This window comes from Plectropomus leopardus, chromosome 23, assembly GCF_026936395.1.
Source record: "Plectropomus leopardus strain MGB_pleo_1.0 chromosome 23, ASM2693639v1, whole genome shotgun sequence".
In the NCBI taxonomy this organism is placed as follows: domain Eukaryota; kingdom Metazoa; phylum Chordata; class Actinopteri; order Perciformes; family Serranidae; genus Plectropomus; species Plectropomus leopardus.
The window spans coordinates 14,089,062-14,115,797 of NC_142198.1; the positions used below are offsets into that span (position 1 = coordinate 14,089,062).

General features: G+C 38.6%; 1 protein-coding gene across 4 annotated transcripts in view; it reads right to left on the reverse strand.

Moving 5' to 3' along the window:
• col4a6 (collagen, type IV, alpha 6) overlaps positions 1–26,736 on the reverse strand; it is a 135,805-nt gene that overhangs the window by 19,410 nt on the left and 89,659 nt on the right. For 2 of the 4 annotated variants that reach the window (XM_088073209.1, XM_088073207.1), the window contains exons 5-25: positions 17,833–17,967; positions 17,581–17,625; positions 16,715–16,834; positions 16,524–16,586; positions 15,620–15,655; positions 15,104–15,166; positions 14,245–14,280; positions 14,087–14,128; positions 9,434–9,526; positions 7,489–7,542; positions 7,255–7,317; positions 6,980–7,024; positions 6,341–6,394; positions 5,468–5,537; positions 5,243–5,353; positions 4,033–4,182; positions 3,510–3,560; positions 1,996–2,088; positions 1,109–1,266; positions 791–973; positions 216–399 (exon numbers count right to left, since the gene is read on the reverse strand). In XM_088073209.1, the coding sequence (XP_087929335.1) occupies positions 216–399; positions 791–973; positions 1,109–1,266; positions 1,996–2,088; positions 3,510–3,560; positions 4,033–4,182; positions 5,243–5,353; positions 5,468–5,537; positions 6,341–6,394; positions 6,980–7,024; positions 7,255–7,317; positions 7,489–7,542; positions 9,434–9,526; positions 14,087–14,128; positions 14,245–14,280; positions 15,104–15,166; positions 15,620–15,655; positions 16,524–16,586; positions 16,715–16,834; positions 17,581–17,625; positions 17,833–17,967 (1,849 nt within the window). Of the gene's footprint in view, positions 1–215; positions 400–790; positions 974–1,108; positions 1,267–1,995; positions 2,089–3,509; positions 3,561–4,032; positions 4,183–5,242; positions 5,354–5,467; positions 5,538–6,340; positions 6,395–6,979; positions 7,025–7,254; positions 7,318–7,488; positions 7,543–9,433; positions 9,527–10,834; positions 10,925–14,086; positions 14,129–14,244; positions 14,281–15,103; positions 15,167–15,619; positions 15,656–16,523; positions 16,587–16,714; positions 16,835–17,580; positions 17,626–17,832; positions 17,968–26,736 lie in introns of all 4 variants that reach the window. The other 2 variants (XM_088073208.1, XM_088073210.1) reach the window with 2 other exon arrangements.

Here is a 26,736-nt window from a genome sequence, read left to right on the forward strand (position 1 = left end):
TTTGTCCCCATGAAAATGTCCTCTTATGGTTTAGGTTGTTAGGGTGAGGTTGCTATGGTAACTACAGTACATGGAGGATGGACAGTGATCGGATGAAATGGATATACGGGCGGGGTGTCACCCTGTGGGAAGAATACGGCATGACATCCATGCACACACACTTTCTGTCTTGCTTATTCTGTCGCTCTTCTGTTGTTCCTCCTGTCATCACTTACCTCTCGGGCCGGGTAAACCTGGTTGCCCTGGCAGCCCAGGTATACCAGGTTCGCCAGGCTCTCCTCGAAAGCCGGGTGTTCCCGCATAGCCGATACCGGGCTCGCCAGGGCTGCCGGCACGACCCTTAGGCCCTGGGAACCCTGGGAAACCTTTCTCTCCAACTGTGCCATAGCCACCATCACCCTTGAGATAAGAAGTAAGGAAAGAAGGGAGAAGATGTTTTAAAATCTTTGACTCTATTCCTTCTCTTAAGAGGAATTTCACTGATTTTCAACCAGCTTTGAATCAGAACATTGTGGGTAGGATGTGTAAAGGGACCGTGGTAAACAAAACTGGATATGCCTCTTTTGGTAGTTGTAGGTTTTCTACCTCTTAAGCCAAAGCAGCTCTTTCTCTGTTTTCTCTGGTCATGTAGGACCAATTTAAAAGGTATTTGCATTTTTAAACTGCAGGGACGACCGAGTTTTATGTGAGGGCCCTCTTTATCTTGGTGAAATATTTCTTTAAGAATCTGCGAAAATCTGCCAATGAAAACCTTTAGATTAATATGGATTCGATTTGTCTGAGCACTCACTGGGGGTCCAGGTGCTCCTGGGAAACCAGGCAGTCCGTCTCTGCCAGATTTTCCAGTTTCTCCCGTAGGTCCTCTGGGTCCAGTTGCCCCAAGCTCCCCTTTCACCCCGACACCGAAGATGGGGTAGTAGGGCGCCCCCTTCTCTCCCTTCCGACCAAATGCACCAGGATTACCAACACGACCCTGTAGGACAGAAATGATACATTTTTATGAAACTTGCAGTTTCAATTTAGCTAAATGAAAACACTGAACTTTAAAACATATAATATTTGTCAGCTGCAATAGCCAGAAGTGTCAACAACAGCAAATTCAACTTACAGGAGGTCCCTGAACGCCATTAAAGGCGGGTAAACCGGCATCACCAGGCTCGCCCTTTGGGCCAGGGAAGCCGGGGCTGCCATTAGCTCCGGGGGGTCCGGTTAACCCAGGCAACCCTGAGGTGCCTCCTCCTATGCAGTTACAGTCACCAGGATCCCCTGGAGGACAGAAGAAATGGGACAAACTAAAGAAAAATGATAAAAAGATGATAAATAAAAAAAAGGAACAAGGGTCAAAGGACGGATGAGGAAAAAAGAAATAGAAGGTTAAAGATATTAAAGGAGAAATGTATGGAGCCTGTTCTCGAGACAAAATCTTTCAGGCAGATACTAAAAGCATTCAGGTGTCCACAGCCAGCAACGCTAATATGGCTCCTTACACCCTTGTTTATATTCCTCGGCGTCCTAGGAATGTCCAAATATGTTATCATTAAAGGGATGGGCTGCAGTGTGACTATTCTCAACCCGGGTGCAAATAGGGATGGGCTGCAGTGTGACTATTCTCAACCCGGGTGCAAATAAACACTCAAAATCGCTCTTTATTTTATTTCAGGATTGTATATTATATACTATATATATTACAAAAGTGCAGGACATGTGGACTCCAGCAGGAAGTATGGCTAAAATACTTAAAACTAAACTGCATGAGTGAGAGTGAGAGTGTGTGTGCGCGCGCGCGCGCGCGAGTTTTTGTCATGTTTTGTATGCGCATGTACATCACGACTGTGCAAAATGACACAGATTATAGCGGCATTTAAAATATGATTTGGTTATTAATGTGATTTCAAATGGCACTTGTTTGTAAGATTTTCTTCAACAATGTTTAAGTTACAGATTAAATTGTGCTCAAATTTGACTGTTTTCTTGATATATCTCAAGTTTGTGTACCTCTGAAGCCATTGAACCCTCTTTCACCCGGCGGTCCTCTGGGGCCAGGTGGCCCAGGGTCTCCTGGGACAGTGTTGGTACCTGTAGGAGGACCTGCAGGCACACACACAAAGTTCAATCAAATAGAGGTTGAATTAGAGTCACAACGTAACTTCACACATTTTTTTTTTCTTAGATTTCACTCTATTTAAACTTAAGCCGAAGTGCACTGGCTGGTGTAAATGTAAAAAATGTTTGTTTGTAAATCTCTTGTTGCGGAGGAACTTACTTACACGCATTTGCTCACACCTAAATATGTGTAACAGGAATAATTTGAACCAGCACAGTGCACGTGCAGCTTGGTGTCACAGTGTGAAATCAGGATTAGTCTCTTTGGTCAGCAGGTAATGTGAAAGGAGTTCAGCTGCTGTTGCAAGATGACAGATGCTTATTAAAAAATAAAAAATAAATAAATAAAATAAAAGCATTATCTTGTTTATATCGCATTAAAATATAAAACAGCAATGTACTTGAACTAATTCAGTGATTTTACATTGACTATAATGACCAGGAGCTACTTGCCACAAGCAGCATGCACAGCACAGTTTGGCACCTACACAAACAAAGGAAACTGCTAATGACACTCATTTATATGATTATTGTATCCAGTAAAAAATCATCCGTAAACAAAAGTTTATTCTGGACTTTTACTGTAAGGAGAATCGAAGTCTTGGTTCGAAGATGATGAATCATTGGTGAACAAACCTTTGAGCTGGGATTCTCATCACGTAACACAAGTATCCCATAAAGGCAGTTGTTTAAATTATGACTGGAATTTTTGAGGCTACAAAAATGTTTATACTATACCTTAAAGGTCTAGTGTCTGGGATTTAGGGGATATATTGGCAAAAATGAAATGTAATATAATAAGAATGTGTTCGTGGGAGTATAATCACCTAAAAAACAAACTATATGCCACAAAATCCCTGTAAATCTTACACACTGGACCTTTGAATTATGTCACAGAGATATATCAAATACGTTTCAAACAAACTGAAAGAAATAAATGTGTAGAATTATTATCATCAGTTATTGTTATCACGGTTATTTTCTTTCAGTTCATGCCTGCATTGTCGTGTCTTCCTTCGTTTAATGTGTTTGTGCCAAGAAAATAAAATTTAAAAACAAAACAAAACTAAAAAAAATCCCTGTTTGCAAACAACACTGCTGCCATGCATTAGAGTCCATGTAAAATCAGTGAATTATGTTCAGAGCAGGCGACACCTTGTGGCCAAAGATGAAGAAAGCAGCTTGGAGTCGAGCAACCCTCCCATCCAAGACTGAAGAATAGCCTCCTGCACTTGTCTCAACTATACTTACCACCGCACCCTCCACAGAGTATAGCGTTAAACAAAAGCATTTCGGCAGTTAGATAATGCCCGCGGAAAGTAGCGTTTGTTGTTTTGAATTTGACCTCTGCGAGCTGAATATTGCCATGGCAATTATGGCAATATGGCCGCGTTGAGGATACCTGCCTTCGGGCCTGGACCACTCAGGATAGATGACACAGGGTTCAACGGAAATGCCTTGGAGGACAGTTAAATCAGTCAGCCATTATGGTTTAAAGTCTGTTACTATCTTATCTTATGCTTTATGACGTAAACTGGCTTTTATGGCTGGTGAAAATGCAGAATCAATTTTCTTATGCCAACCGCAGCTCCTTGACAGAATGATTAAAGATGCTATATCCAAATCTAAAGTTTTAGTCATAAATAGAACAACACATTTTTATCATTTTAGCTCCTTTCATACAAGGAATCCAGCTCAAACTGCTTTATCACAAAAAAACTGCATTAAACATCAGCTAAGATTTAAAACACGTCTAAAAAGACGAGAAAGATTGTTCAAAATACTGATGCTCAGTTATTTTTATTGAGAGCCTTTTATCGGCTGCAATGGATTTCTAACTTTTCATCTCATCTCTCAAATTAGCCACGTCAATCGTTACGACAGCCAACTGTGGAGGAAGAGTTTGTCAGTTATTCTGTGTGAACATACTAGAAGGGCCAGGAGGTCCAGGAGGGCCAGGGGGGCCGGGGGGTCCAGTGGTACCAGGTCTACCTTCGGAGCCATAGCCTGGTATGCCTGGGCTTCCTTTCTCTCCCTTTGGGCCTGGGGTCCCAGGAAAACCGGGAGATGCAGGACGACCTGCATATGAGGACAGAGGACACACGACTGGTTAATTAATTAAATTCATATTTCAATGTTAACCCTGTAAAACCTGGACCAACATCACTTTTCTTGTGTTGCTCTGTGGTGCCTTTTGACAAGCATTTAAAGCTCTGATCCCTGAGCAAACTGGTTTATTTATTTCAAAAACATGGGCAAAAAGGCAGAAGACTTAGTAAGAAATGTTCCACAAACTGCAAGAAGTTAGTAGATTTAAATTATTATTATTTTTTTTAAAAAGGACAAAAAATTAGGGAATATCATTTTAATTCTAACGATATTTATAATTGCCATAATTACAAACTTTAAATTGTGTTACAGGAAATTATTATAATTCTTTAGCACTTTTTTTTAGGTCATTTCCTTCTTTATTTGGTTCTTTTTTAAACTTTCTTTTTATTTCCTTATTTTGCTTATTTTCAGGTAATTTTCTTGTAAATTTTTAAAATTAAGTTCTTGTTCTTGTTAATTTTTGGGTTACATCTTTTTAAAAGTATTTTATTTTATTTTATTTTTTTCCCAAAATATAAAAACACCACAACTTGATAGTACAAAAACACTTATTAGATTACCAATTACTCAAAAATAAATTAACAGACAATAAAATAAATGTGTATGCAAAAATTCACATAAAAATGTAACTAATAAAATGGAGCACAATACAAAAAAGAGGAAAAACTAAATGAACGAGAGAAACGATAGTATTAAATATAACAATGTGGTATAGTATAACACCGGTGAGGTGTAAATAGGGAGATGGAAGATTATGCGGGCCGTTTTTTCAATCAGGCGGGATGGGAGATTCTCCATGTAGTTAATAAAAGGTTGCCATATTTTATATAGAAAATGTATCCGATTCCTTAATGAGTAAGTTATCTTCTGGGTTAAATCTTTTTAAGCTGCTCTTTGCCTTCTTCCCCTGTTTTTGAAAGAAATTAAGCCAATTTAATCAGGTTTTTAAAGGGTTAAAATTAACCCATTGCATCTCTTAGGAGTGATACATACTGTATTATGTTGCATGTTTGTCATTGTATATTACCTGGACCAAATCCACCAATTCCTGGTTGCCCTGGTGGGCCTTGTAATCCTGGAGGTCCTGGGTCACCGGGGGTACCGGGCACGCCATTGAAACCTGGGTCACCTGATGGTCCTACAGCAAATCAGAGAAGAGACGATCAACACAGGAAACTTGCACATATACAACTATAACTCATGCTCACCTGTGACTGATCTTTTGAATTATTAGTTTGGATTTTTCTGTTACCTTGAACTAAAGTGCTCAGACCATCAACGTAAGCAGGTGGTCCTGGTAGTCCGGGTTCTCCCTGGTCTCCCTATTAGAAACACACCATCAGTTCAAGTGAAGACACAAATTTAAATGATTCCTTTAAACACTATTACAACACATAAATATTAAATTCAGTGATTACTATTTAACAGCATCCTTTTTAACGCTGAATAATGGGAATATCTTATTTGACAGTCAAAAATATATGTAAAATTAAAGTTTCTTCATCATTTTAAACCAGCCTTGGTTAAACTCAATAGAGAAGCACGCCATCTGCTGGTTAAAGGAGTGTACTGCAACAAAACACATAATACCCATAGACTCTGTGTGTGTGTGTGTGTGTGTGTGTGTGTGTGTGTGTGTGTGTGTGTATAAACACATCCATACATACATATACATATACATATATATATATATATATATATATATATATATATATATATACAGTTTGACTCTGAGCAGGAATTGCGTACATAACTGTGTGTTCACACAGTGATAAAAAAAATAAATATATAAAACAGCCAGACTAAAAGAACAATAACTTAAATAGAGGAGCTTCTCATGGCTGGAAAAAATGTAAGTAATACCAGGTTGTCACAAAACAGCTCCCTCCAAAAACAACCCCCCCCCCAGACCCCCCGTGTATGGCTTTTGATTCTTGTTAATTACTCTATTATTTTTCTGTAATTATTGACTGCTAAGTTACTATTTGTTGATTTACTTTTGAGAAAGGGGCTGTTAAAATTAGATCTTCTTCTCCCTGCCCCTTTTCAATCATGAATGTAATGTAGCAAATAACTTGTAGTTTGAAAGTGAAAACTAAAGTGCATGCAAACACAGTCATTTTACCTTGGGTCCTATGTATCCTGGTTGCCCGGGATAACCTGGCGTACCTCTGAATCCCTGTGTCAGAAAAAAACAGTAGTTTTAATATATTGTGCAGATGATGGGGTACTTAAGTACAGTCTCAAGGTACTTCTACATTGTTGAACATATGTATTGCAGTTTTTTTCTTTAACTTTATTCTTCTTTGTAGAAATATTGTAATTTTACTTTTACTGTATGCATTGCATTGCCATACAGTAAAAAGTAAGTAAAAGTAAGTAAGTGCTAGATAATACAATTCATCCTGTAATATTTGTGTTTCAATCCTTTCTAACACTGTAAAGTAGGAAACTACTGATAATTTGTCAATACATCAATGCATCCATGAATTGGTATATTTTACATTGTAATATTGCTACCAGCATCTGAAAATGTACTGTGCCACTGCAGGATGATTATTTGTAGTTAATTTAACCCAGAATTAAATTGGTTTAACATGTGAATTAACTGATCCTGTGGTTTAGTATTGTTGGAAACCTGCAGTTGAATATGCTTGTGCATTTATAAAACTGTAGATCAGAACTATAGATATACTGTGATATATTCATAATTTTAATTTTCAGTTCTTTCATATTTCAAGGAAACGGTTTTACAAAAGCACACCTGTTGTCCTGGAGCTCCAGGAGGCCCGTTAAAACCAGGGGGACCCTGTTTTGTGAAGTCAGAGATGACATCCACCACGGAGGAAGAGGGAAAGGAAAGGTGAGACCACAGAGGAAGACAAACAGCACATGTCACCACTGAAGAAGAGCATGGTAAGAGATATCCAGTATGCTTAAGATAAGGGAGGATTTATACAATGAAAGGGCATGATTCTACTTTTTTTGTGCTTCTATAATTCATAGAGCAGTGCAATACAGTCAGCTGTTAGCTCTTACTCTTGCCCCAGGGTATCCAGGAATGCCTTTCTCTCCAAATTCACCACGATATCCGAAAGGTCCCTAAAATCACATAAAAAGACTGTAAAAACGTCTCTCATTGAGCTCTTAGCTGTTTCAACAAAGTTTCTGATTCTTTCTTTTTTTTTGCATCTCACTTTATACACCAACTGTATTTGTTATTTAAAAAAATATATATTTCTGGGAAAAAGAGAGAAAAAAAACAAAACTCACAGGTCTGCCAGGACTGCCAGTGTATCCTCTGATTCCCTTTGGACCAGGTTCACCCTTTGAGAAACACAGAAAGATACCAAAGGTGAACATGAGAGTGGCATGATTTTGCAATAAATGAACTACGAGAACATTCTTTGCATTCACACTTACCTTTATCAGCTTGTGCAAACATTAAAATCTAACTCAAAAGAAAGACAAAAACAACTAAAAGCTGCCCTGCTGATACAAGAATTAATTCTTTCAAAGTGGCCTCCAGGGTGATGGGAATAACATTTGGATCAAATGGACGTGCCGCGGTTCCCAGCCCAGCTGCAGCGCTCATCAGGCCCCTGAGAGGATGCACTGTGTTGGGCTTGGGCTGCTGAGGAATCCAGGATGGATGATTCAGATTATTTCCGTCTCGATAATTTGCAACAAGGGGATAGAGTGCTACCTTTAATGTTCACAGTGGGCTTTTCCACTCTGATAACTCAAACTGTACTAAACTGAATTGTAGCGGCCTCCGTAACCTGTGATCTTGATGTGTACTTTACGTAAATTCCTCTGTTCCTGGCAGCCACTGGATTTTTTCAGCGTGTACAGGGAGTCGACTTTGATCACCGCTGTGGACATTTGATTCCCTTAATGTCTCTGTCAAAGTGACATCATCATCGTGCGATACTGAAGATGTAGCTGTGAATATTTTGGAGACTCTCCTGTGTTGGTGCTTTAAAGGAAGCTTTGATGTTCATTAATTAAGTGCTAAAAAAACAATGACAACAAAAGGATATAAAGGTTGTCAGTCAATAACTAACAATTAAATCTTGGATGTTGGATTGTCCTTAAATGCAACAACTGAAGACAGACCCTACAAAAGATTGATAATAACAAAATGCAATTATTCAAAAAAAAAAAAAAGAGGTTGTGAAATGCTGGAAATGAAAGCAATACTTCACCCTCCAAATTTTTATTTGTATATCTATTACTCTACCCATGTCACACAACGTTTGCATGTCTCCACTGTAAATGGAAAATAGAAAAATGCAAAAACTGAGAGAATTCTTGATGAAATTGAAGTCACAGGGGTCCACATTTTACACGTTTAACAACAGCCAAACTTTATCAAAAAACTGCAAAACCTGTGCAGTATAATCCAAGTTTCATTATCCAGTAATATGTTCATTACTTCCCAAACATACAGGCAGGCCTTTATGATGGGAACTAAAAGTTAAACTTATCCATGCTCTTATTATGTTATTGTGTGACTTAGTTGAATCTGAACTAACCCTTTAAAATGCCAAAGTCACAAAATAACACAAACTAACTAATGGATTGAGGCAGCTCCTGTGTTCAGTGAGGTAAAATTACTGTTTTTGTTAACGGAGTTTGGCTTTGAAGAGAGAGCAGATAAATTTCACTTTCAGTTCAGTTTTCATTAGTACATTTACAGCGTAAATGTGTGTGTTTGGGAAGTACAGAGCATACCGCTGGATAAATGAGACTTGGATTATACTGCACAAAGTTGTGTGACAGTGTGTTTTGATATAGTTTTGCTGTTGTTTAACGTGGACTCCTATGACTTCAATTCATTAAGAGTTGTCTTTGTTTTAGTGTTTCTTTGTTCACTGGAGAGGCATTAAAGAAAGTTTTCTTCAAGAATTCAGTGTAACACAAGGTGAGCAACAGATGAACACTGTCATTTTGTGGGGAAGTGGTCCTTTAATTTTCACACTGTGGAGAAATGAAATGGCACTAATGGCTTATTGTAGGAGTTATAAATATTGTTTTCCAAACTTATTTAGAAATTGACACAGGGTTTTTTTTTAAATGACAGAGAGACTTTTGGTAAAGGTAGAGGTAGAGATTTGGTAGGAGGTTGAAGGAAACATGGCTGTATTTGTCCATCTTTGACACAATGCAGCTCATCCTGCTCGCCATTTCAAAAGAGGTGTGTTTTCCAACAAACCTGCATTCCTTTGTCTCCTTTGGGAAAACCCACAAACTCCACAACGCCATTGATCATTGGCTGGCCGGGGTCACCGGGCAAGCCCACGTCGCCCTGGATGCCGTAACCAAGGAAGAAAGAGCTGTTTACACTGATCACTGTGGCGACGGGGAGACGGCGGAGCAAGGGGGGGGGGAGGTAGTGGCAAAGTTTTGGGTCATTTGGGGAGAGATGGGGGACTGTTGAGTGGAGGACGTTCTCTGTTTGACTGTAGATGAAGCCATTCAGGGGACAGCTGTGAGTGAGTGAGTGGAGGAGTGAGGAAATGTTGGGGTGATGATGAGAGGCTGGTTTTAAGTTTATTTAGACTTTTAACAGTGTCAAAGAGTCTCTGGAGGCAGTCAGGATCAGTTGGGTCACAGCTCAAAAGTAGCCAAATGTCTTTATTTTTGGATTATTTCTATTTTATTTTCATGCATTTCCGCTACTCAAAGCTTTTATTTTGGTATTAAGAGGGAAATGTAACTATTTGCATAAAGACTAGTTTGACTGTCTGACAAGACAAATAATTTTTAAAACAAACTCAAATAACTTGGTTTTTCCAAAGTGTTTAACCACATCCTGTGGCTTAAATTCTGTGCACTGACAGCTGAGGGTCCTGCAACATGGTTGAAAGCTACAAAAACACCAAATTAACAGCTTTTGCTTTGTCATATTGCTAATTTCTAGGTCAAGCATGCACCTTTAATTTCAATAGTTTACATTTTGAATACCAGCTATGTTAACTACCATAATAGCTTCCTTCAAGCTCCCCTTTGCCTAACTAAATTAGCTTCAATAGTGTAAAGCAATAGGTAGGTTAAACCACATTTCATCCAAATGTTCCAAATATTTCTTTTAAACATTTTCTTCCATAGCTTGAAAATATTTTTACACATTATTTTGCAACCTCATCTACATAATCTGTAAAATTATTATTATTATTAGCACCCAAAATTTGTGTTTGTTCTAGATGTAATCCATATGAATTTATCTCATACTCTCCATCACACATCATTGAAAATAAAGAATTTAATTTAAAATTTGAGAATTTTTCTGCCTCCAGAGCAGCTCAGCATGTATGACAAAGTATGTGCGTGTGTGTGTGTGTACAAGTTGAACCAGCCTCTCCTCCACCTCCCCCTCTGTCTCCTCCTCCTTTGATTCCTCACTTGTTCACCTCTCCACAGCTGAGAAGTGTGCTGCAATCACTGCTCCTCTTCCTTTCATTTCTAACATCAGCCTGCTGCCTGCTGTGTTTTTGACCATCGTGTTACAACTTTTATGAATGAAAGCCCACCGCATCTGTGTGTGTGTGTGTGTGTGTGAGTGTGTTGTGGAAGTGCTATAACCTCTGTTCCTAGCCTTCCCTTGCTGTGTTACCTTATCTCCTTTGTAGATAGTGAGAGTTTGTTCGCTTCTTAGCGACCCGTCGCCGGGAGTACCACTGGGTCCGGGAAGACCCACGTCGCCCTGGAGTCCGAAATACACACAACACACTGTTAGCCAATCATTAGGGTCAGGGGGGGAGCGAAGAAGAGACGAGAAGGTAATGATGAGTGATGAGAGGAAAGGAAGTAGATGAGAAATATAAGAAAAAGTGAAGCAGGGAAGATGGGAATGACAAAAGAGCATCAAGAAAACATGTAAGAGGGGAAAAAGAACAAAACAAGCAAAGAGCAGACAGAGCTAAATAATCAGAGTGTTTGGCCAAAAGTATGTAGACACATAAACATAATGCTAAAAACTGAAACTTGGGAAACTACTGCATGTGTGGGAAAAAACAGTGGTGTAAAGCTTTTTGATTAAATAATCTGGAGGTGTGGAGTTGGAAAAATAAGTGAAATCTCTGTAGCTCACACCTCATCTTCGCTTGAGGCTGCATTGCAACACTATTAACTGAACACACCTTAACTGCCAAGTTACACTGTCGGTAATGTACGTGCCATGCTTTTACAAGAAATAAAAATGTGTGGAATATAAAAAATACAACATTTCTGGTGCTGCTGCATCTATTTTGACCCTATTTTTCTGTATTTTTTACATGTATTTTCACTATTCTGTATTCATTTTATGTCTGTTGCCATATTTTTAATTGTGAAGCACATTGTGACATGTGCTAATGAAAAGTGCTACATGAATAAACACACTCACTTACATCACTTAATAATAATAATCTAAAATATCCCTGTGTGTTGTAGGATTTCACAGACTAAAGGGACACAAAAAGCACACCTGTCCACATACTTTTGGCCATAGAGCCTGCAGACATAGGTTTTAGCTTTGTTCTCTTAAAAAGATAGACAGACGGATAGAATAAACTTTCACACTCAAGAGAAGGAGTGATACAGGAGAAAGATAGAAGAAAAAGAGACGAAAAGTAAATGAATGCAAAGTGGAAAACGTAAGGATAGATAAACAGTGAAAGGAGTGAGGAAGAAAGAAAGGAAGACCATAACAAGAGAGGAAGAGAAGAAGAAGAAGAAGAGAGAGAGCTCTGGGATACTTTATCCTGAGTTACTTGCTGATCAGTTTTTAGAAATTATAGGAGCCCCCATTTTCCCCAATGGCTAAAACCTAAAACACCATCCTACAAAAACGACTCTGAACAGGCTCAACAGTAAATCCAGCTGTTTCCACATTCAGTTCAACCTCGAATCCTTCTGAGTTCAGTGTTTCGAGGGTTTTGGGTTGAGCATAACATGCATGCAGTGTGTGAGGAAGATGACTTGTTAGTAACTCTGTGTGATTGTTTGAAGATGAGATGGGTGGGTGGATGGAGGTTGAGTCAAAGAGCAGGCAAATGAACTACAAATCCCAGGGTTCACCATAACCCAAACATGATTAAAGGGGGGATAAAGTGCAACATGGGAAGTAGGAGCAAGTGATTCCAGCACCCAGTTACAGTCCACAGATCGTCCTACACAGTGACAGCTCAGAAATCTCAACCTTGAAGTTTTATTATTAATTATTGATTAATGTTGTGCATTCAAGCAGAATTTTAATAATCAAAGCCACCAGATGCAGCACAGTTAGTTGGATGGAATTTACTTTTACATTTGATCTTTTTTTTTTATTTTGGAGATTAACTTCATGTAAAATCTCTGAGCTCTCATTTAACAGTGATGGAAATAAGTGTGTAATGCCACTGATCAACTCACAAACTATATTCATGCAGTAAATTTTGGGACTTGATTATGATTCAGAATTTAAGATCTGATGTAAAACACATCTCGGCGAGTTTGCGGCTTGTCTCAGTGGCAGCACAAATCATTTGAAAGAACAAACCAGACTGAATCAAGTAGAGGTTCATGTGATCTTTTTATCATTCAGGAAACGGATGCAACAAACAGTTCAGTAGTCGGTCTGAGGATGGAGAGAGGAGGGATGCAGGGACGGGTGGGGTTAAAGGAGAGAAGGGTAGATGGAGGGTAGATTAATGAGTGTTGGATGGAGGAAGTGCAGGTTGCCAAGCCACCACCAGTCAGATAACATGCACGGGATTATGTCCAACCAATTCATCACACAAACACACATACATGCATTCACACCTAAACGCCTAGGACCCAGCTAGAGCACTCTAAAATGGCTGTTTTGATGTCTGCAGTTGATGTTTAGCGGAGAGAAAGTGTAGAAACCACAATGTTTTACTCCAAAAGCAAGACTAACTTAATGAGATGCCTTTTCATCGTTTGGTCAGAGTAATAAAATGTTCCTCAGGCAACTCTTAGGCCAAGGACGCCTTTATTTGGCCAGGCATATTGGTTTCAAATGACAGCTGCACAGTGTCAATACATGTTTTATATATTTTCTGTATAAAGAACCAGTTGTAATAGATCTGTTTATATTATTTCCGTTCCAATGAAGAACCCATGAGTTTGAAAGTGATTGATGTTTTAACCCTTGGCTCGATTTCTTTTAAAAACATGGGAAGAAGGCAACAAAATAAGAAATTACCCCAAAATTTGCATGAAAATAAGTAAAACATACAAAAAATTACCTGCAAATTTGTATCATCAGACTTATTTTCCCTGTTTTTCCTTATCTGCTGGACTGAGGGCTGTCGTATGTTGTAAAGCTCTCGAAGGATAATTGTGATCTGTCACATTGGACTTTATTAAAAAAATTGAATTTAACTGAATTTCAGCCAAGATGATGAATAATTTCAATGCCCTAAATGTAGAAGTCTTCCTTTAGAGGTGCATTTTTAAAAAGTCTAGTGTTGTGGTTTTTACACTTGTGCTCTGCTTTATGAATCCATCTATCACCTGAGATGACATCATGGAAATAAAGTATCCTTGATCTCATTCACAGGTGATTTGACATAAAAACAGCTTGTGTCATGTATGTCACTGTGTGTGCTCTCTCGTGCTCTCATGATTTTAAAGTGTGTGGAGCTGAACTGGGATTTATTCTCTGTTCATTGTGTAAGTGATGGAAAAACTGAAACTAAACAAGAGACCGAAAGAATGAGTGCACTATAGAATTGAAAAAGATGTGCAGATGTTACTTTTCAATTGGCTGCACTCACTCAACAGGCCTTTACCTGTGTGTGTGTTTGCGTGTGTGTGTGTGAATCAATCTCCACAGACAAATGTGTTTACATGTATGTGCTCTTTAAGTGACAAAGCATACCTTGTCTCCTTTCTCTCCTTCATATCCGTCACTACGGCTCCCCTAAAAACAACAAGGGTTAACAAAGGCACTTGGTAGAACAAGAATAAAAACCTGTTAAGGTTAAACTGCCTTATTATAGAATAAAATACATCACTGGACTTTTTTGTCTCACTTACCATTGGCCCTGGGGGGCCAGGAGGACCAGGAGGGCCCTGAAGACAGAAAGATAAAGTCAATTACAAAATCAGAAATAATATGGATAGAGAGATTAGTGTCTGTAATGATGGATAAAATATCATAAATCATCCAAAAATCATCAAATCCGCACTTGTGGCAATTATAAATTAAATTTCTTTTATTTGACTTATTACATTTATTGCTATTTCATCATTCCTAAACATTTTTAGCTAGCAATACATATGCACAAAATTAATAAAATACTTATGATGAGATTATAACCAAACAATTATGACTAAAAATCACTTATTGTGTTATACATTTAACTGGTTTTATGGTGATTTTAATTCCTTTGCTATATGACATTTCCTCACTCTTTGGATGTGTAATCCTGCTGCTTTTACATTATGATATGTCACAAGCCATCATCAGATTGGGGCTGGGCAGTTTATCAATATTATATCGATATTGTGATATGAGACTTGATATTGTCTTAGATTTTACGAAAATATCATTAGCATCGTCTTTTTCTAGTTTTGAAGGATGCAATACAGTAAAGTGATGTATTTTTCTTGCTGCTCTTTTGTTTCCCTTTACCCACTTAGTCAATATATCTACGTTATTGATGATTATTTATCAAAAATCTTATTGTGTTAATATTTTGCCAAAGCACTAACACTAACACAATCCTGCAACATTGTTGCAATATCGATATTAAACTAGTGGGTGTATTTGATTTTTTCCATATCTTACAGCCCTAAATCAGATGTAACTATCAAAAAAAAATATGTAAATCAATATGATATCAAGTGCAGGAAGTGGCTTGAGGAAGAGAAACAGATCAATCGGTTTACATACGGGGTATCCTTCAGGCCCTATTAGACCAGGATAACCAAATGGACCATCAGGACCTCTGATCCCCTGCAGAATAAAAAACATAACCAGGTCAGAACGCTGCTTTTAAATAGGTACAACAGTTACAGTACAGTGCATTTACTCAGATATGTTATTTTATATTAACAGGGTTCCCACATTTTCAAAACAAAAAATTTTTTCGATGAATTTTCAAGGACTCATAATCAAATTTCGATGACCGTTCACAATATATAAAACTGACATTGCTCCATCTAAAAAAAAAAAATTAAGGTAGCAGTAGGGCATAGCATATGTTTGGAAACTCTACATGTTAATCACAGTGTCACAACAGCATCAAGGTTTTTTTTTTTTTTTACTATTTCCATGACTTCTACAGGCCTAGAAAACAATACTGTGAAATTGTGAGTTTTCCATGTTTTTCATGACCATGGGATCCCTGTATTAAAGATAATTTATCTGTTGTTGTTGTATGGTGTGCAGAAAAAGTAAGAATCTTACAGGTGCACCGTTTGGTCCTGGTGGACCTGGTATACTCTAAACAGAAGAAAGAGAAAAAGAAAAACAGTCATTGATTTACCAAATACAGACAAGCATGCAGACTGGTTGATAGCATATCTTTATCCCGTTTGGAAATATCTGTACACAGATTAGATTTATGCAAAGTTGAATGACTACTGTGTTATCTAGATTCAATTCCACTGTGCTGCTACTGTAGCAACACCTAGTGGCCAAAGCAATCTTTGCAGGTTGGCTTTCACCTGATATGTGCACGCACACTATCAATATATCAATATGGTTGAAAGGTGCACATTGAGTTTCTATGAAACAAAACAAACGAGACGTTGGTGGAATTTGGCTAGCTTTTGATGTGCATTTGGTCTGGGATTCAAGGATTTCTAGACCTTAACACATTTTAAATAATAAGCACATTACCACATTAGATAGAGATATAGATCTAAATATATAGATATACCATTCCACCAAACTTCACTTAATATTAGATTAAATAACCTTCTTTGAAGAAGATAACAAAATAATAAAATTCTTAATAACAGATATACCCAGTTTCAAAAGTGAAGAATGTAATACTGAACAAAAAGTAATAAAGCCAATTCAAAGCCATGAATTCATTGGCCTGTTTTTGCAAGGGACAAAATTAGGTATCCAATATGGCCACAAAAACGAGCACAAACTCAAAACGTTTAATGTTTAATAACATTTGCAATGATGTAGACGGTGACATGGGTGGTTAAGATTGCCATCACACAATCTCTGCCGACATAAAAAAGTGGAAACTGAGTTAAAACTTGCTAAATTCATACAAGACTTGAAACACAAAACAAACGATATAAAGTTCTTTCGTGAGCAGAAAGAACAAAGAAGAGGAAAATACAATCCTCACCGTGAAGCCATCATCTGAGATGTATTGAGGTTCTCCTTTCTGACCTTTTGGCCCGTAAGGCCCCTGTTGAAGGAAAGGACGACATCAGCATTACTCTGTTGTTTATAGTGACAAACTCTTATATCCTCTAAAAAATGACATTTTAAATGGAAAGACTAATAAAAAGAGAAGTTGAGGAAGTTTGTCCTCACAGCAAATCCTGAGGGTCCGGGTGCTCCTGTGCCGTAGCCTGGCGCTCCAGGTTCTCCCCTGGTCCCGTTACAACCATCCAATCCTGGTGGCCCTCTGCTACCGTCAGCACCAGGGTGACCCTAAATTAAACATATTGTTGTAAAATACAACAACAGACACTAAAATCAGCTTAAAAAATAAAATAATTTTTTTTTGTCAGAAAAAGAGATTAAAATAAATGGATGTAAAATCCTGGAAGAGTGAAATAAAACCTGTAGTTACACAAAACTACCAACAAGAAGATCACAGTGCTTTTAGACACAATTTCTTTACCCTGTGATGATACTATTGTATATTTATTGATGCATGTGTATAGACAATTGCACATTTTCTTTTTAAATATGGTATATCTTAAGTTCCTATTTACTAGAGTGTATTTTTATTCTGGCTTGTCAAATTACTACTTTATATTTATATTGTGATTTCATTTCGTTATCCTCTTTTTGTGTGTACAGGGAACAACATTTGCATTTAACTTTGCAATCTTACATTGTATTATGATAATAAAACTGTATCTTAAACCCATTTTACGACTGTTTGATGCTTCTTGTAATGATATTGGACCCAAAATTCCATCACTACTTTTACATTACATATAAAGTGGTTAGGGGTCTTCTTTCTGCTAAAAACAAAATCAACAGATGTGTTTACTCTAAATGGCCCCAAACGATCCTGTCTATTGAATTTAATCACATAAGTAAATAATATCTGCCCACTGAATGTAACTTTAAAATGCTTTAGAATTATATGACAATAACTACTGGATGATCAAGGATAAGTGCATGGATGCATATTGTGCGTGCTTGTGTGTTTTCGGTTTACTTACAGGTACTCCGTTAGTTCCTTGGAACCCTGGCACTCCCATCGGCCCCTGTGTAAGTAAATAATCCATTGTGTTAATCTATAATAATCTGGAATTACAACACCTGGTAGTGAAAAGACATGTAACTGCTTCATTGTTTCAAGTTATATAATCACTATATTTGATAAGAAGCAATAAAAGACAGGTTATTTATTTACTGTACAATATTTTGTTGTAAAAACAATATTAAACAACGTTAAGATCTATAAAACCTGCCTTGTCGCCTTTGGGGCCAGATGGTCCTTTCAGTCCGAGGTGGCCCTTCTCTCCTTTAGGCCCTGAAGGCCCCAGACCCCCACGTGGCCCCTCTGGTCCGCTCTGACCAACCTCACCGAGAGGCCCTGGACGACCCTGACAAAAGACAGAAGACAGAAGACCCGGTCACTTCTCAAGCCTAATAATAGAGGCAGAGAATTATATTAAAAGTAAAAAAAAACTACAAGAACTACAACAAAAAACACCTAGATAGCAAAACTCTTCTCTGATGCAATATTCACAGACAATAAATCTACTCAAAATTCATCCAAATTCCTAATTTTAAACAAACTTTCTGTAGTTATTGGGTCCACTGTTTGGGGTAATTTTACAGTTTATCATACCTCCTGTACTGTTATTGTTATGCATTGAAAATCACATGAAATATCTATAAAAGATGTCATTTATTCAGGGGCCATCAGTTTACTCAATAATAGAAAATGGGTTCCTGAAGAAAAAGTTTGGGAGCCACTGCCCTAGAAAGCAAATTTGTAGCTTTTATCATGTCTTTGATAAGTTTCTACGTACGTTTTAAAGTGATTTAAAGCCTCTAAGTGTTGAGGATGTGATAAGTTAGTGACCTGCATATGACACTTGTAAGCCTTTTGTTTGTCCCGTTATCATCTTCATCTGATGTCTGAGTAAACACAGTGTCTTAACGTCTTTCCCTCCTTTTATTAACATCGTCAATTACACACCATAATCCACCTGATGGGGGATTTTGTCAAGAAACGCTTGCAAAACAAATTGCCAGGGACACCATTTTGTCTTTGTGTTGTGGATTTGATGGGTGTGTTTACATAAGATGGGACAGGTAAGGGCAGAAAACACAGCAGGGTGTTTTTTGGGATGTTAATACTTGAGAGTGCCTGAGTCTGAGAAGGATGGTGAAGTGCTTTATGTAGGCATGCAGTGGCATGTAGCATTAGATGTTGGTTTGGAGGAAAATTTGCTGCTGTGGATTAATATTTGGTTTGAAAATCATTCGGAAAATGCAGTTTTTAATATAACCCATGGTGGCTTTTTACATCTTTATCAATATTTAGGGAAATATAGTGAAATGTAAAGCCTTTATCGTGATGTGAATGTGCAAAAGGTGACAAGCTGCACTACCATTTTCAACCACATGATGACAGTAGAAAAACAAAAAAACAACATTAACAGGTGGATGAATGAACAGGCCAAAGGAATCCCTCTCTCCAGCGGCAGAGTTTGTTAAGACACACATTCACACCACAGCTTTGACTACTCACAACCTGCTATTAGCTCATATTTTAAGCAGTATAACAGGGTAGAGAGAAAGGAGACAGATGGAGGGAGGAGAGGGAGGAGAGTGGGACAGATGTCTGGGTTCAGGTCAAAGGAAAGTCAGTGGATTTGAACGGAAAAGTGACTGACACACATTGAATTTTAACATTTTTTTTAGATTCAAGGTCTTATTATTCAATACTATAACATGCAAACAGGGAATTTACTTTTACATCAGCCTAAATCATGACAAAAAACTGAAACATAAGCAATTTTGTTTCATTACCTCACTGAGAGGAAATGTACTCATAAATTCATTCATAAAGATGTCACACAATTATGTTAACTAGGGATGTAAACCAGTGCTGCAGATGTACAACATTTCTGAGAAATTTATAGAAACATTTATAGAGCTGAGATGCATGTAAAAACCTGTGCACCCGTGAGTGCATATTCCTTAACTTTGCCCTTAACCTCATTTAGCTGCGCACTTAAATCACAATTAGAGTAAAAAGGATTTACACACACAGTAGACTATAGTCCGTAACACACATATACCTGTCAATGAACATGCACAGAGGTTGCACTCCCTTCATTACACACACCCCTGTATTACTTACACACACACACACACACACACACACACACACACACACACACATGATTCAAAAGGGAAGGTAATTCTCAAATTCACACCTGGTCCTAATCATATATAACTGCTGTGCCTGCAGACACAGTACTCAGAATAACAAATCTAACATTGGGGGACATCACGGTGAAGGTCAAATACCTGTTATAAACATCTTTAACATCATCATCATTTGTTTTAACTTGCCTGCAGGGTAAAGTACCAGGCGTGTGGAGTTTATAGCATCCGGACCATTTCGATAAAGCCTGACAATAACACAAAAGTATAAATACCTTCTTGTGACTGTCTAAACTTTATTTTTGTATTTTGCAAAGCATGGGTCATTTATGAGGCCTGGAATCAGGCAACCAGGTCATTAGTTATAGTTAAGTTACCCCTTTAATTAAAAAAAGTACTCATTATATGTACTGTAAAAAAGCATATGTTTAATAAGTCCACTTTTGGAAGAAGAGGACACAATAAAATGAGTCACAGCACAGCTGCCTACATTATGACTGGGTTAGCTCTAAGCAATGTGCAGGAATGTTAGCTTTTTAGCACACACTAGTGACTTTGTTGCTCTCCATAAAATAGAAATGGAACAAATTGTTCAACATTTTGGTAAATGCACATATTCACCTTCTTGCAGAGAGTAAAATGTAAAGTATAAATTATTATTATTTTTTTTAAATGAGGACTCAGTTTGAGAAAGTAATAAATAACATTTTAGATCAGTTGTAATGTAGAACGTAAAGCTCTCTAGGATAAACTAGTAGCCAAATTTTGAATGAATTATTAAACTAGACATGCCAAAAAACATCTATATATCATATGTGACACCAGTTACAAGACTGCAGTGACGTCACTGAGACATAGTTCCTGTTGGTTTTCTGCACGCTGCTTTTATCAGAACTCTATATGATAATAAGAGCGAACTCTATGATTCAGAGGTTGTCTACATGGAGGTGGCTGAGCTGCAGCTCCTGGTGCTAATAGTGCAAATGATGACACGGTGATGACAGAGCTAACTGTGTTAACCTGGGGTAAACTGGGAGGTGGCATTAGCTTACCCCACAGTATCTTTACAAAGTACATAATGGTTTGCTGCTATATTAATGCTCTTACTATCATATAAAGCTCCTTTACAGTGACAATGACTCTGGATAAGCCCTGACCATACTGCGTGTTTGAGGCTGCAGCTCTGCTTCCAGCCCACGTGGCCTCAGGGGAAGGCATGTAACAGTAATGACAGGGCTGTGCCAGGTAAAGGCAGCCTGCCGGAGCTGTCTGACTCGCAGCTCACACTCACACCTGGTTTCACCTACAGAAAATATGCAAAGGTCTAACAGGGAGCCACTTTCTCTCACGCCTCGCCTTCCGTCCATCCTCCATCACTCTTTCTTGTCAATCTCATCATCTTTAGTTTGCAACTTTCATCTTGTGTCTTTGCTGGAACTGTCATCTGTCATCCTGTCATTCTGCCCACTTCCTTCTATCGGACTCTAGCCTGTCTGCGGCCCAGCTGCAAGCACAATTAAAGTGCTAACCGGCTCCTTTAACCTGCTCCTGTCTGTCTGAAAAAGACATCTTTACAACAAAGGGTTTTGGGGTCATGTTGTGAAAAGAGTCCAACGTCCTTCTAGTATGTTTTTCAGGTCAAAGGGGGCAATTTTAAAGACTGTCTGGTGTTATGTAAGGGTGAAAGGTGAAGTGTGAGTTAAGGTGAAAAGATGGTTTAGTCTCAGCACCCAGTGTGCACTAAATACTGCTTTTGTTCCTCTTACAAGGTTGCAATCATAACCATGCATGCATGGATATAGAGGCAGAAAAGCTAGTAAATGTAAAAAACGGCTACTAAAATCTAATCTTCAGAGAATCTCTTTCATGGTCGACTGGAAGTGAGTGTCTTTGGGAGTTTGAAGGAGGAAGTGAGGTGAGTTTCTAAAAGTTTAAACCATCTCTGTTTATTCCCTAACATGGCAAGGAATTAAAAAATGCAGTCTGCAGAGAAAGAAGATCACAAAGTGTAGAGTAGAGATTAAAAGGAGGGGATGAAAGGGAACAAAAAAGGAAACCAATAAAGACAAAAAAAGAGAGCCGTTAAATCACATCAGATGATTCAGATCAGCATGAGGCTGCTCTCAAAATGCCCACCAGGGGGCAGTATTCTACATCACACAGATAACCAACCTTCAGTAACCTCTGAATGTGAAAACGTGTATGTCATGCATGTGTTGACTGATTTATAAGGAAGTCACCAGAGCAGCATTTTACATAATGAGGTGGAAATACTTTTTACTGCCTTCTCACCTTGTGCTTTTTGATGGTTTAGATTAAAATAGTTTCCACGTGCTAAATCTTAAATACATGTTTATGTGAAATCCTTCAAAAAGCATCACTTCTTTATATCAAGCATCTTTTAATCTAATACTTAAAGCTTAGACAGACATATTATCATCCTGTTGAGTTTCTTAAATGTTAAGTGTAAATAAACTGTTGCATTGCACAAAATTAGCATCAGTTTGGAGTAGCATTTCTGGCCAGCTAATGAATGCAAAACCAATATTCCTCTCTTTTTATCTCCAGTTTGGTCATCACAGACTCTGTATTATTTGGTTCTAAAAGTGTGTTACAGTAGTGCCAGGCGAAACATATTTTTCATGCTATTACACAAAAAGTAAGAGCAAAGATGTGAATAAATGCAAATTTGTGCTTGGTGACGCAAAAAGAAATTTTTATGCAGTCATTAAAGTTGAAATGTTTCAACTTGAGCGAAAATTTTGCATGATGCCAATCAGTGTTCGGATTTTCCTGGCGTCACTGAGAATCAGTAACGGAGGACAGATTACCTGTCGCCATAGAAGGGCAAGATCAACCACTAAACCTCTACTGTATGGAGAGAAAAGAAAAGGAGGGCTTGGAGAAAAGTGAACAAAGCCATAGGACGACATGGTCAGCTTTGAAAACATGTATTTGTTATTTGATTCCAACTGTCAGTTGTGTTTTCTACAAATCAAGTTAACATTAAATTAGTGCTCCTAGTAACCCTTAGTGCTCCTGACTTTCCCTTATGTATCTTCATATAGCAGCACGTACAATAGATTCAGAATTCCAGCCCCATGAATGGCACGTTATGTACTTAACGCAAGCAATGTAGATTAGGTTTAAACAAGTAAAGTTACGTATGTTAGTTCTCTTGGTTTCACACGGGACATGAACACCAGTGTCCTGGGGGAAAGTCATGCGTTTTTTTTTTTATCCATCTACCAGCCCAACCTGCCTCCTTTTACTGGCTTTTACTCTTTATACTGCTCTCTTTCTTATTACAATCAGTACATTCATCATATGATTGCAACCATTATTATTACGTAGGTTATATGCAAATTACTAGCTCATGATAAGTGGGTTATGTACAAACTCTGGTGCATTACCGTTTATAGGTACACATACAAACAGTGCATGAGAAAAGCCTACTTTCCTTGCGTGCATGGCAGCAGCAGTATTTCAGAAAATGAAAAAAAGGCAGAAATTCACTTTGCTTTTGGTCTGAATACACTTTTAAGAAGCTAGAAGTTTGACTTTCTCTACCAGCTAGTATCTGAATTTGTTACTGGACAGAGCGTGTACTCTGTGGTTGTCAGAGCTTTACTTTGCTGCTGGTGTTTGAAGCAGAGTTGAAGGGACCTCTGAAGGAGTAAACCATATCTTGAATGTGCAGTAAAATCAAAACAATGTGCTAAAAGCGGCTTAAAAGCTAAGTAGAGCTGTGGGGTTGGGTGGTAATTATCTGTGGTACTGTAGCTTGGAGAAACCCTTTTCTTATTAGTAACTTATCAATAGATATAACAGGGGAACTTTAAGACCCCAAATATTTATTGTCACTCCTATTTTAATGTCTAAGGGGATTTATAATTTTGGTTAACACTAGAATACCATAACGGTTCTACTTGGTTTCTTTAGTCCGCATTTTTCACGCGTTTTTCACAAATTATACAAATAATGTACTTTACTTTTTATACACATGGAGACAAATTTTTATCAGAGATCAGTCTATCCTCCTGCCAGCGTCTCCCCACACGTCTCACCACACACACACATCCTTGCCAGTTGGCATCCCCGTCTGTTTTCATGCCAGCCCGTCGGGTCTCCGCCCGGCTCTTCCAGACCTTCCATCCTCATCACCTTCCAGCAGACTGGTCAGTTTGTAGGCCCAAATCCCCTCCAGCACAAAGGGCACAATGGAGCCTATTCTGGGCCACTAAGCTCTCTGGACTTACTGCTCCCATCGGGCCTACCTCACTTCCTGATAGAGGAGAGTGCTTGGACAGACAGATTCTAGCCGCCATGCGTGTGAAAACGAGTGTGTGTGTGTGTCGTCCGCCAACGCACGAGCACTGAAACACGAACACACACCCTCGGGCCCTCTGAGGATTTATCAGGATGCATTGTTTCGAGCACCGAGTGTGCTAGGGGGGAAGATTTTAGCTGTCACACCGCATGCTCACTGGGGGACGGTGATGGGAGCAACGTGGAGGGGGCGCTGGCAGAGGTTGGGTCTCTGGGTGCAAGTTTAATCAACGGGCACAGTCTGATAACCTAATTACAGTTTCAGCCACATGAATCGGCAGAACCTCAAACGGCCTTCGACAAAACGGTGGAGTGATGGCTACAAAACTGCGCTCAAAGGACGGGACTTTTGATGCTGTAAAAGATGAAACAGCTGAAAACACTAACTAAAAAGTCAGCAGCTCCCACACTCATCCACACACACACACACACACACACACACACACACACACACAGACACAAAGAAAGAGGGAAATCCTCTGTAGATGGGAATGTTTAGGTTGCGTCGTCTTTTTTTTCTCCTATCCCCTCCAGCGATCAGACTGCAAACCCAAACACCTTCGTTTATCTCAGACATGTTTGTCCTGCTCAGGATGAATGATGACACAGCAACCAAAGATGGGGCCGGCACACACACACACAGAGAAATGGCCTCATTATCCTAGCATACGGGCATTTAAGATAGAAATTTCTCAGATAGCTGGAGAGTATAGAAACTAAAATGAATTGGGAGCTTGTTTATTGGGCAGAGTGTTTGGTGGCCTGTCCTGTCTGCAAGATTCAGTTGGGCAAATGCTTTTTTGACTCTCACTGCATTTACTACATGAAGGAACAGCTGAATTTGGGCTTTTGGTCCATATTTAAGATAGTTATTGTTTTATTTTGTTATTTTACATTTACTTCCTGTCTATCAGAATCAGATTTGTCTCCTTAAACACATAAAACATTGTCTCTTTTATCTTTACATGAACTCCAGACAGCTGAAACTTTACACTTCAAGCATCTCATCCATCAGAGTTTGACCTGTCCAAATACTGCAAACAACAGTCACTCCAGATGCTGAATATATGGCTCCAAAAAAGTCTGAAACATTTCTGAGTTACTCTCATTTCCTGGGTGGCTTAGTGTTTAGAGCACTTTTTCCCATCATGGTCAACCATGCAGACAAATAAATACGTGTTTTTTTAATGTGTGCTAATGGAAACAGATGGAATGGAGCAAATGTGACTTAAGGATTTTATGTCTTTGGATTCTGCTACTATTAAAATTTTATGAGGAATTCCTTTGAATGATTTCCTTGACATCAATGTAAACTTAAAACATATGCTCTTGATGATTATGTTTTACGCTTCCTTACATCCGAAGTCATCATTCAAACTCAAGTAAGCAATAAAACCCTACACGTGTTGCTTGTTTGGAAGGTGATGAGAATAATCCAATTAAAAATTTGGTATTTGTGACCTTCAGTTAATCAAAAAACATGTCTTATGCTGTAGTTGATTAAGTCATGTTTGACATATATCCATATCATGAGAGTTTTAACATTTGCTGCTCTAAACTCTGAGCTCACGAAAAAGAAATCCTCTAGAGAAACCAGAGGTGGTCCTTTTTTAGTCGGTTTAAAATGATCTGAGTACTAGATTGTAAAATGGTATTGCCACATAGTGTTGAGTCACTGGAGTGATTGACAATTTAAGACTTGCCTCCATTTCCATGGAAAAATAACAAACATTCACTGGTTCCAGTAAACTGAATTTTGGTGGCCAAATGTCAGCCCTGTTTCTGGGCATCTATTTTCAAAAATTTTAAAGAAACAATGATCTGATTAATCCATCCATATTGATCTGCTTATCTTGGGCCGGGTCATGGGGGCAGTAGGCTGCACAAAGCACTCCAAATGTCCCTCTTCCAAATAAGGCTTTCCAGCTCCTTGTGGGGGTTCCCGAGGTGTTCCCAGGCAAGATGAGATATGTGAACCCTCCAGTGTGTTCTGGGTCCTCCTACCAGTTGAACATGCACAGAAAATCCAGGAGGCATCCTGATCTGCTGCCCAAATTACCTCAACTGGCCCCTTTCGACATGAAGGAGCAGCGGCTCTACGCTCAGCTCCCTCCACATGTCTGAGCTACTCACCCTATTGCTAAGGCTGAGCCCAGACACTCCATGGACGAAACTCATTTTGTTCGTTGTATCCACGATCTCAATCTTTCGGTCACCACAAAAAACTGAGGACCATAGGTGAGGGTCGGAACTTAAGCGTGTGTGCCCAGCACCCGCAGCCATCGGGGCCGGGTGCATTGTGTACTGACCCCTGAAATAGCAGACTGACCTGATTAATCAAGGATTTAATCAGCTGATTAACAGCTTATGAACCTAATCTCAAAATGCAAAAATCTGATTATATCACCACTTTTCTGAACTGTTGAAGAATGTCAAATGTCACATCAACTATAAATCCATTTCTTTTCAAACTATCCTTAAATGTGACAGAGAGACAGTCATTAAGTCCACATGTTGGGTCTCCCAGCAGTTTTCTCTCCTTTCTTTCTCCCTCAGACTGATTCCCACCCCTCCTTTGCACCCTTGACTCATCTGTTTGTAGTGATGGCTGCTGTTAAACAAACAACCTGTTCTCTCTTTCA